Source organism: Cottoperca gobio, chromosome 10 (genome assembly GCF_900634415.1).
Source record: "Cottoperca gobio chromosome 10, fCotGob3.1, whole genome shotgun sequence".
Classification (NCBI taxonomy): Eukaryota; Metazoa; Chordata; class Actinopteri; order Perciformes; family Bovichtidae; genus Cottoperca; species Cottoperca gobio.
This window is the reverse complement of record NC_041364.1, coordinates 10,809,845-10,822,099: the sequence shown is the minus strand read 5'-3', so window position 1 is coordinate 10,822,099 and position 12,255 is coordinate 10,809,845. Positions and strand designations below refer to the sequence as shown.

Genomic DNA, 12,255 nt, shown 5'->3' with positions numbered 1-12,255 from the left:
TTTGCAGGTGTTACCTGCATGTAAATGAATTCAACAGGTCATATCCAAGATAAAGAAGGTATTCACTTCTTACCCAATTGTATTCTAGAGGATTGAGGCACTGTCATGTACCATAACTAAAATATGAAACCGACTTATAGCACAATGATGCAGACGGAGATGGAACTTTTTCTGGGTTACAAAAGTTTATCCAGTAGTTTCCAGTAGTTATGTGTTTTTCCTTTGGGGATCGTTCATAAGACATATTTATGGATTCCTGGATACACATGGCAAAGTAGCTTTCCATAACCTACACAGTGGATCACTAAATGTAGGTTGTGGACTTCTTGCAAAGCTATTTCGTGGTTTATATTTTGATCACAGAGTGGAGCTCTAAAGCGCAGCTGGACCTCGTCTCCACTGAGTGTTTGGTCATGTTCAGTAGTCAACTGGACCGAAGCCAGAGTCCTAAGTGAGAGCCTGTAAAAAGGCCTCGGCTAGTAGGGCAACAAAGTGTTAGAAGGTTAAATATTTGTGTCATAGCAGCAAATCAAACTCAGTCACATGTTGTAACTTCTCTGTCAGAATCCTTTTACTGCCATTTTGTGTACAACTTATCCTACAGAGCACAACCTTGGAGTCTGTGAACATAAAGTGAACCTCACCCTCCATCCTGAAAGTCATTTGATCCCTACACGTCTTGCCTTCACTTGCCTCGCAGCTTCTTGTCATTTTAAACACTTTACCGTCAAACTTTTTTAACTGGTTTTCAAAGCTTTTTCTTTTTTTTGCAGCTATGGGCTACAGCCTGGGACATAGAAGTATGAATCAGTGCACTACTAAAAACAACAGCTTCTGTCTTCAAAGATGCAATAGATAGATCATTGTTGTCTTGTGTATAAACATGGAGGGGATCTCTGGGTGGTGTCATGTGGTCACGTTAGTTGCTGCTGCAGAAAACAACTCTTCCATGAAGTCTTTGACACTTAATGAGATCTTTTGTGCTACCGCAAAGTTTTTTACTATCTTTATTTTGACTTAATGTACTGACTGACTGACTGGTCACAGTCCTGTGGTAAACATTGGTATCATCGCTCTAGGCTCTTCACCCCTCTTCACCCTGAAGATGGTGTAATGGTGTTTAGTGGCTGCTAAGTACTGACTGACTGGCTCGGGTGAAGGAGTGCCATTCTCATTTCATCCAAGTGTAGCTATAGCTAAGCCTCAAATTAAATCAACACACACACACACACATACACACACACACACACACACACACACACACACACACACACACACACACACACACACTCAGGGCTCCATGGCTCTGCCTCAAACATCAAACAAGACTTATGAGTTCAAATTCTCCTCTCAGCACATTTATGTAACCCTTGAATCATTTACATGACAAGTATAATGGCTGCTGCATCTTACTGATATTCAAAATTCAAAAAGATGTCCTTGTATGCTTCCTTCAGGCTACGCGGAACATTTCATTCTGTTAACATGTTGTAATCGAGAAGGATGGCCGCTCGGAAGATTGACCACCCAGGCTGAGGTCGCATGTATAAACCTCAGCCAGGCTCAAGCCGGGGCCTTCCCGAAGCGAGTTCTTGAAAAATGTATGAACTTCTGCAAAACCTCCAGCTTAGCAAGGCAGCTTTTTTCTTTTTTTTTAAACTGACGGGATTAGACTGTGAGTACATGTGTGAATGAATGAGTGCGTTTGTGTTTCGCCGTGAATAACTGTAAAGGGTACACATTTGAAATCAATGGTTAATCCTGCGTGGAAGCCTATCCACCAAAGCCACATGATCCGTGTCTGCGATTCCCTTCTGAGAAGAGAAGGTTCAGGAACAAAGTGTTCTGGTCTAAAGGCTGTTTGTCAGACAAACAGTTATTAAGCTGGCACAGACAGATGCACCATCACACTGGCCAATAGCGCAAGTAAACACATTGCCTCTGGGCCAAAAATGTTGGAAAATATTGGCACTTATAACCCGTTTTTTCTGTCCTGTATACAATTCTGCACTTCAACTGTAAAAAAAAATGAATGTTCTAATAAGCTGCACAACCGTGAAAGTGTAAACTCTTTGGTTAGTGAATAAATGCATGAAGTCGCAATAGTATAGCTGTGTCATTATGACCGAGTAGCAGAGCAGGAAAAAAAACTCTTGTGTAACACTTCTATTAACAAAGCCCGGCCAGCAGGCCTGATTCGAGCTAAGGCACTGTAAACACTGAAATGCAGCAAACAATAACTCAACGGAGCATATCTGAGTATAAATTCACGTCTTGAGAACATGTTCAAAGTATTGTCCCGAAATAAAAAAACTTTTTGTTTGAGAAGCCGTATTTGTTCACTGATATCGTTAGAAAAAGGAGTACCGGCTGGAGCTAGAGCTGCAGTCCCAATCCAAAGTTTCTTCACCCCTTGTTTTTCATCCTCAGTATCCTAATGACACACCCTCGCTATCCTAAACACAACAAGAACAGACTGTTCCTTGGTGATTCAGTATTTAAACAGCTGTTATATAATGTATTGAACATTTAAGTTAGTGGCCTATTTATAGCCTATGCAGTATGTGATGTCTTTTTCAGGCAGAGGTATACTGTATACTGTAGTCAGGTATTAAAAACAATTACTTTTTTTAATCTGCCTGAGAGTTTGGAACTGATAAGCCTTTACAGCCAAAAGCTACAAAATGAAGTTAAATCTAGTTAAGGTCTAATCATCGCTGCCATCAGCCCCATCGATGCTGTGCACAGTAAATGCTTTTACCTCCATTGTACGGTCTGTACACATGCAGTATCAATCATCACCTCACGAGATAAGAACATTCTGTATCACATAGAAAAGTTAAGCCAGGTTAAAATTTAACTTTTGGGATATTCTGTGGAAGCTTGGCTGCTGGAGAAATTAGATAACGTACTGATAATGCTTCTCAGCCAGAGAACATTGCTGATATGATAACATCTGAAAATAAACTGAATCCATGATTATAAATATCATTGCCATGTTCATTACAGGCACATCTTATCAGGATACACATTATCACAGATATTTTATCCGACTAAATATGGAAATAAATCTGGTTTTTCCTGATATGGTGTAATTAATGGCACTCAATAAAAGGATTATATTTTTTAGAAGGATTCACAGAAGTTGAATAGTTGTATATATGCTGCCTTTTTAAATTAAAAAACTTGAATTAATGCAATTCAATGTGCACTTTTTTTTTTTTTACATGAAGCTTTTTCCACTAACATTTGGTTCTAAAACCAAAACAGATATAAAATGTTTCAAATGAAATGTTAATGACTTGGAACAGCAGCATCAAGAGTCAGATATAAAAGTCTGTCTGTACATTTGAATACACAGTGACTTTAAGATAACAGCCTTTAGACAAACGTGGTAAGAGTGAGGGCAAAGGTTCATTTTGAAATCTAGATTCCTTCTGTACACCGTCATAAACAAAAAAGAAAACCCCTCTTTTATTGCTTGCTTATCAGAATAACGTGATCACACAACATACATGTGTGACATAATGTCCTTTAACACATATCTCTGTTTTACTGGCACAAACGACAACAACTTCAGAGTATATGACATTCAAAGGTGGCTCTTACGATCTTACGAACAGGTTTGTATGTACGGTAGTATTTGCTGCTGTACGTACAGTAACTTCTGGCTCGGGGGTCACAAGTTCAGAACTAGAAAGACGGTAAGTGTTAGTTTGAGGCTGAAGTCATCGAACAGAAGCTGTCGTGAACTTTGTAGCAGAACATACTCTTCCTCACAAACGGTGTGAGGTGACCTGCCAAACACTGTTTTATAAACACTGCTTGGCAGCAACAGAGAAGGTCTCAAGTCAGTTTTAATTAACCTCAAGCAATAAAAGATTATTTTTTAATTGAATCAATATGACAGCAGATTGCTTAATGATAACCTTGTTTTTTGTTTTTGAATTTTAAAGATTGTGTTTATCTAAGTTCTCTGGATGTTTCTTCTCTTTAGTAGAAGAACATTTATTTCTCAGAGTTCAAATATATCTTACAAATATTAACGATTGTAAAATTGAATTTGAGTGTTATTACTGTACAGCTCATGCTCATATCTTTGTCAGTGTCTTGTTGTGTAACATATCAAGTGTGCTGCATGAAAGACATGGACTGTGTTCATGTAAACAGACACTGTGAGCTGCATAAATATTTGGACTTTCTTGTATGTTTTGAATCCATCTTCCGCTTGCTTTCGAAAACTTTTGAGAAAGACAATCACTTGCAACCTGATAATCTACATTTAAATCTCAATTGTTGGCTCTACAAGTTCCTGTAAAGTAATAAATAATGTTCTGTCACAGAGTCTTATCTGAAACTCATATCTGCAACACATTTAAACTGAACGCCCTCGTCCTGTCCTGCTACTTAATCCATGACTGTAAACACTTATGTCAGCATTTTTAGAAGAAGTGATGATCCAAGAATCCTGATTAGCCGCCGTTAGCCATCTGCTACACGATTCTTAAGCATCACTCATATTGTGATTTGATACATGCAGATCCAGACGTAAAAAAATGTGGACATTGTACTGGGTGTCCCGAAGAGGGGTGAAGAAAAACTTTCAGTTCAAGTTTAAATTTGATGTCCTAAAGCCTTTATATTCAGTCGTAACCCCTTATCAGATAAGTGTGTGCCTGTCACATAATCAAACAAACATACCTGTGAAAGAAGAGCAGTATAGACAGCATGGTCTGGTCAATGTTGCTGTTGCAGATTCCCTCATTGAGCAGGAAGCAGGGATCCCTGACCACAGATTCCAAGGAGTCCTGCCTCATGATGTTGTTCAGCCTTGTCCGTGTTCAGGTTCTGGTACATGAGCTGGTTGCGGAGCTGGCGAAAGTGACTGACACTGGGGCTGGTGGGGCTTGCTGGCAGGCCCTGATTCGAAGTGTTGGCCATAGATTCATCGTAACCATTGGCCAGGTCCAGGCAGCAACTGCAACAGTCCAGGCCGATGGGCGAACGGTAGTCATCCTCTGACATCTCGGATGACAGGTAGAGGAAAAGGAGGCCCAGGCGAAGAACGGCAGGTGCAGGAATCTCAGTAAGAGGATAACAGAGACTGATGTGTATGAATGAAAGACAAAGTAAAAGAAAAACGATCAGCTCAGAGAGACGGACAGGCAGCCTAAACTGGTCTAGTGTAGTCTTCACTCCAGGACCAGGAGGGGTAAATGGCAGGTTGGGTTCTTCTCTGAGAAATGCAGTCAAGCTGGGCCACTCTGCCTGATTTTATCCCTGAGTTTCTCCTCCTGTGGCTCTGCTGCGTTTAGCCTTTTGTTCGGGGCCGACGCTGCTGCAATGTGTTGCTACTGTGGCAGGCAAAAAAAGTGAACGCCCCACACACACACACACACACATACACACTCACGCCGATTCAGCAGGAGTGCGCTTGAAAGCAAAACCCAGAAGCTGCTTATCACTTTTTTTCCCTGCACTTTTTTTTTTCTTTGGTTGCTGTGCCTAGAGACAGAGGGAGGGAGCGAATAGAGAGGGAGGGAAGGGAGGGAGGCAGAGAGGGTGGGGAAACCCCTGTGATTGGTAAAAAAGTATTGCTGGTTACACACACTGGGCCCTCCTCTTTTCTTTTTCAGCTTAGCCGTGCACAAAATACACAGAGAGGGAGGGAAGCTTCAGAGCATGCTTGAAACATGTGCCGCTTGCTCCACCCTGCCATGCTGACAGCACAAGGAGTGGCTGAGGGAGGGAGGATGCAGGAACACACAGAGAGACACAATAACATAACATAACTGTCTCGATTATTTGTGAAAATGTGTGATGGGAGTTGCCAGCATGGCATTTTCAATGCTTCTGAAGTTAAGGGAAATGAATTATTGGTAGAGCTTGTGTGCTCTTATCTACTTTACCTGCTTCTCTTTTGAATTAGTTTTTCGTATATTACTAACATATTTAATTATGCGATTAAATATAGTTCAAGATTGCTCAGGAATGGACTGTGAGCAAGTCCGAATATTTATAAAAGATTATCCTTTAAATAACCCAATTTTTAGTGGCACATTGGGTGGCACTACCACCTTACGGCAAGAAGGTCATGGGTTCAACTCCACCAACCGGCAGGGGCCTTTCTGTGTATGTGGCCTTGCATCTTCTCGCTGTGTCTGCTTGGGTTTCCTCCCGGTGCTCTGGTTAGGTCAATTGTAAACCCTAAATTGTAGGAGTTGATGTGGTTGTTATGTGTTAGCCCTGTGATGGACTGTTGACCTGTCCTGGGTGTACCTTTCTCTCTCTCTCTCCTAATGTGAGCAAGAATGAGCTCCAGTCCCCTGCAACCCCGCACATGTTTAGATCCTAAGTTAATGGATGTCAATCAGTATTAAACGGCAATGCTTGTTGTTTAATGCTTTTTGTTTTACAATAATGTGTTTTTTTTAACCAAGTAAAGTTTATGTAATAATAAATATGTTATTTATAATGCATTAGTGTCACATTTGTTTCAGTGTGTGTGTGTGTGTGTGTGTGTGTGTGTGTGTGTGTGTGTGTGTGTGTGTGTGTGTGTGTGTGTGTGTGTGTGTGTGTGTGTGTGAGGGAGAGGGAGAGAGAGACTGACTGTTTGCTCTCTACTTGCATGGTAAACATAAACATTATCTTATCAGGCCTGTGTTTGTTTACGATTTTGTCAATTTCCATATCTGTTCCCAAACGGTTTTGGATTGGCTAAGAGCGTGCTGTGCTCTTGTCCTACAGACGAGTGTTTCACAAGCCCTGGTAAATATCAGGACAATGTCATTACAGCCCTACAGACGGCTCCGGGAGGAATGCACTGCTGAGCCCCTGACCTCGGCCGCTGACCAACAAGTGCATTGCCTGCTGTCTACAGATGGCCAGTCATGCACGAACTAAACAACAAGATAATTACAAATACCATGTCTTACACTGAGGCATGCTGCTGTTTCTGCTGCAGTAAAAAATGTCACACCGCACATTGTTGGGTAGCAGTGGGATCAATTAAGCAGAGAAAATGACTGACTATTGCTTTATTGAGTGTGTAATGATGTCCTCGGGCAGCGGGGCTGCTACAGTTTGGTTGGTAGAAGGACGGGAGTGAGGTTTGTCTTGGGTAGAGGCTGCCCTCTAGTGGGGATTTAGTAGTATAGTCATTGCTGTAGAAGTTGAGAGGAACCCCATTCTGAGAGCATTATAAGGCAAACACTACTAAAAGAACATTAGAAATGAAAACTAACTATTGGTCCAGCTCACAATCTAAACATTTTTCTACAAAAACACATGTTATCCTAACTGACCTTGGTCCTATACATCCTTGAATTCATAACATAACTGTTAGAATGTCGTATTAGCAACACATCAGTTTCCGACAGCTTGCTAGACAACTCTCAACAACTCTCAAATCAATAATGACAAAAATAATAAAAAAGAAAACCTATAATGGTCCAACAAGAGCATTTGGGTCATAAATAAAAGTTTCTTGACAAAAGACTAAATGCAACCATGTTAAATGGCAACTGCTGTGGAACTGTGCCAGTTGCTGGTAGCAACAGAACACTTAACCGAAACCGACTGCCAGTGGCAGGACAGTCGCGGTAGTGGCTGAGGGATCTGAGGACACGTCAACATTACTAGGACGGAGTCCAGTGCTGCAGCACAAGTGAGACAGCTTATCACACAGGCTGTAAATACATTCTTAATTTAAACATATTATCTCGGCACCAGTTATATGATATTGAAACCAAAGGTCAGTGCTCCTGCGAGAAAAGACTGTGTGAGTGCAAAACTGTGGCAAGTTGAATTTGAATAAATTAATAGGTGTTTTCAAAATACATTGCAGAAAATAACTCAATTGTTTGCCTTAATTTTGTCTTTGAAATAAGTATGGTAACATGTGAAATTCTTCCTGGAAACACAATCACCTCTGAGTGCTGGGTTGCTTTCACAGTGACAATGTCGCTGTTTTTACTATTTCTTTGCAATTAAATGTGTGAGTAGAATAATAGAATTGCATATATGAATGATGAATAAAGCTACCCTGATTGTGAACAAAAATAACTCTTTAAAGGGCAACTTGCACTGCCCTCTATTTGAGCTGTAACTCTGTTGGCAGACCCAATCAGTACAATGTCACTACAGGTGTTTGGACTCAAACACCTATAGTGACATTACTGATATTTAATATATAACGGTGAACATATACACCAGAATTTCAATTCATTTATACTCTGGTATCATAAATATGAACAGCTGTAACGTTACACATGCACTTGTTATGATTACATTACTTATGATCAAAAACTAGAGAGTCAACAACTTTGCTAATACAGCCAAACATCAAGCAAGGGCAACAACACAAGACATAGAAATCCAGCTAATATTGCTAACCCTGTTCCGTTAACCTACCCGTCCGCCCACCGGCTCCGGCGCTGGCACTGTTTGCCGCTCTCTGCCAGCATTCCCCCCCTGCTAGCTGACGGCAGCTACAGTTAGCAGCAGTTAGCAGCAGTTAGCAGCAGTTAGCAGCAGTTAGCAGCAGTTAGCAGCAGTTAGCAGCAGTTAGCAGCAGTTAGCAGCAGTTAGCAGCAGTTAGCAGCAGTTAGCAGCAGTTAGCAGCAGTTAGCGGTTAGCATTACATTAGAAAAAAGAAGGCACAGAGGCACCATTCTCCCTATTAAAAGTCAGTGTAGCATCAAAATGATTTTGAGGGTGGCATTTTAAGGTAGCATATTTACATAATGTGGCTTTAAATAAATGATTTGTTATGTTTTTGTTCAGGGCTGAACGTGCCCCTGCTTTAACATCACTGTTTGGGGTCAGTGTTGCCAACTCCTCAGTCAGGAAAGTAGCTATTCAAATACAATAATATACTTGTGCTGAGTGGCAGTCTCTGCCTTACAAAAGGGGCACACATCCCCAGACAACCAAAAAGAAACATTACATACATAATACATTACAGGTGCACATGTGTGCGGTGCATATGGATGCGTCAACTATTTAGCAACCTGACTGCCTGTGGACAGAAGCTGTTACTGAGACGGTTGGTGTGTGATTTGATGCTCAAGGTGCAAAATGCTTGAAAATGTCACACTATAGAGAACTGTGTTACAGCATCATTTCAACCCTGTGTGGATTTTAATTTAAAAATGGATTTCATAAACACATATTCAGATTCAAACCTATTGGCGGCTGTAAATGTGTAATACATATTGATGTTGTGAGATGTTTTTGGTCTCCAGAAATACAGACTGCACTGAGCTAAATGATGTGGACAGTCTTTATAAATTATTAATTTGAGGAGAATTGCGTTTAACTCACAGACTCCCACAGCTGTCTAAACTAGGTCAGTGAAACTAGGATAGTGGAAGCTCATTGCTATCAGTAGCACATTCATAACATCTGTGCAAATAACACTGATAAGTCAGGGCACGAGACTCATGACCACATTTTGCTCTTGTAGTAGCTCTTGAAATTTGCAGGCAAACAAGTAATAAGGGCCATGTGTTGTTGATGCTGTAATAATAATAAGTTATTCATACAATTGAATGATAATTCTGAGCAAAAATATAATAATAATATATATAATATAATATATATAATGCTATTTATTTTTTTCAATAGCATGAATGCAGTCACAAATGTATTCTTACTGAAGCTTAAAGATCCAATGTGTAAGATATGGCAGAATTTAACAATTAAAACAATGAACTAACATTATCAACAGAATGTAAAGAGGTAACAGTGTTGACGTTTACGTCCAAGATGTCTATGTATTGTGTCGCAGAGATATCTACTGAAATTAGCAGTCTAACTGACCTGCTCCGTCCAGCATGTAATACCATTTGTTCCTCTAGAGGCGATAGTGAGTCAGGGCTTGTCAATATTACAGCCATGATCCCTGCACATTTTGATCCACCATGTGCTGTCCTCATACAGGAGCACCTTCAGCAACAGACTTATACCACCAAGATGCACTACAGGACGCCACAGGAAGTCCTTTCTCCCTGTGGCTATAAGACTTTGCAACGCATCCAACTCAGGTTGTGAGAGGGACAGAGGAGACGCAGTGACCTGAGGTCCCCTCTCTCTCTCTCTCTCTCTCTCTCTCTCTCTCTCTCTCCTTCCCTCTTCATGCTTAGTTTGATTTGGTATGTTTTATGTTGTCATTTTGCCAAATAGGCTACTACACGTTAACCTTCTTAATTTTAACTGTTGCACAACAATCTCCCTCTGGATAAATAAAGTTATATCTATCCATCCACCAGTGGCGGGCCGTGCATTTCCCACCTAGGCCTTCAGTGATGTCCTACACAGTCCTACCTGAATTATTCCACCTCTTAATACCATCATTATGACGCCATGGCTATAGAAACTATACATTTAGACAGAAACACAGTATAACCATCACCCTAACAACAGAGTTATATTAATATTCCCGAAACATTTAGTTGTAAATAGCAGGCATTCCCAGCAGTACAATGTGCAGTGCCTCTCGGAGGCTGTGAGCCGAGGGTATCGCTCGTAGTTAGTGATTTGAAAGTGGCGGACAAACCCTTTTCCCAGCTGTGATAGGCTCGCTAGCGTCGGGGTTGGCCGTTCTCTTCTCACGATGTCTAGCTTTTCTTGAAAAGTTCGTCTTGAAAATGGCGTTGTAATTATATCTGCGACCAAATCGATCTCTTCTCCTCCTTCAGCCATTGTGGGTTGAAAAAAAACAGCTTGTAGAAATCTACACAAACTAGCTTGTTCAAGGTTGCTAGCTCTGCATAGCTCTGCCTCTCAATAGTGCGTATCCAATCAAAAGATGTGCACGTGCTGACGTTATCGTACGCCTGCTAGCTGGCCCTGGTGTCGCCAACTCGAAATCTGATTGGTTAACGCCACAGTTTTGTCTCCGTTCATTTTAAGCGACAGGCGCCCGCACTGTTGATTCTGAAGGCCTAAGGGCAGATCTCTTGGACCATGGCAACACATTATGGCTGAAATATGATTGGATAAAAGCTCTAACATAAAGGCCAGCCCTCCAAATCTCGATCTGAGGCTGGAAGCAGCGCAACCAAGAGGAAAGCTATGAAATGAAGAGAATAGACTATGGGGAATAATTTAATACATATTTGTGGAAAAAATGTATCAAAATTACATTTATATTTAGGCCAGCAGAGAAGGCCTTGCTGGCCCTGACGGCCCACCACTGCCATCCACCCACTTATCTATCTATCTATATTTCGTTTTGGTCTAATCCAAAGTGGCAGAAACGAGACTCGAACCCCCGCCTCTTCCTCAACGTACGCAGGAGGCTGCTTCGCCGGGAGTAGAGTGTGTGAGTGTGTTCCCTGGATCGTCAAACTTTCTGTTGCTGCCAGTACACAGGTTAGACCCAGCGCTCCTTATCAGCCCGCTGTTACTCGCCGGCCGTCTCCGAGCCCCCTGAGCAGCTGCACGCTCCCCTCCCGGGAAGCAGTACTGTGTTGGCGCCGAGGACAAAACAAAAACACGATTTGTCGCCCGGACCCAAGCCAACATACAAACTATCCAAATGTTACACGGACCGTACAGCCCCCAGTGCCACAGTAAACACAGATATCTAAACCCCACGTGCAGATTATAAAATAGCAGAGATATTCTGGTCTAATGCAGGAGTGAAGAAATACACAGTAAATATATCAACACTAGAAGAGAGAGATGTATAGCTGTAGAATACAAGACACAATATAAAGAATACACTATCATACTCTAAAACTTAGAATACAACAAATATGACAAACTACTACAACTAAAATATAAACAGGTTAACATACTCTAGTTGTTTTTAATAACTGATGGTTTTAATGATTGTATTGACCCAGTAGTAGAGGTGAAATACTGTCCCCTATTTATTAGAAGCAGGTGGCTCAGAAATACGCATTGCACCTTTAACTAAAGCACAATGAAGGATAACATGGAAATAGAGTCAGTAGAGAGTTTGTTATCAGACTTGCATTCTTTAAACCAGGGGTCACCAACCTTTTTGATACTGAGAGCTACTTCAAGGGTACTGAATAATACTTGTTTGACACAAACTTCCTGAATAACATAGTTGCACGGTTCACCTTTAATGATAATATTATCATTAATACTAATAATCATAATAAATATTAATATACAGTATGTGAAGAGACTGTCTGATCACATGTTAATGTTAATTATTCCTCACATTGATTATTAACAATGATTTATGGTAGGAAACATTATTTATTTATGTTCTCAATC

General features: G+C 41.0%; 1 protein-coding gene across 1 annotated transcript in view; it reads right to left on the bottom strand.

The window, feature by feature from the left end:
• tsc22d3 (TSC22 domain family, member 3) overlaps nt 1-5,494 on the bottom strand; it is a 33,741-nt gene extending 28,247 nt beyond the window's left edge. The window contains 2 exon segments of the mRNA XM_029441657.1: nt 4,702-4,829; nt 4,831-5,494. Coding sequence (XP_029297517.1) covers nt 4,702-4,829; nt 4,831-5,025 — 323 coding nt within the window. The 5' untranslated portion in view covers nt 5,026-5,494.
• Between the last annotated feature and the right edge of the window lie 6,761 nt (nt 5,495-12,255).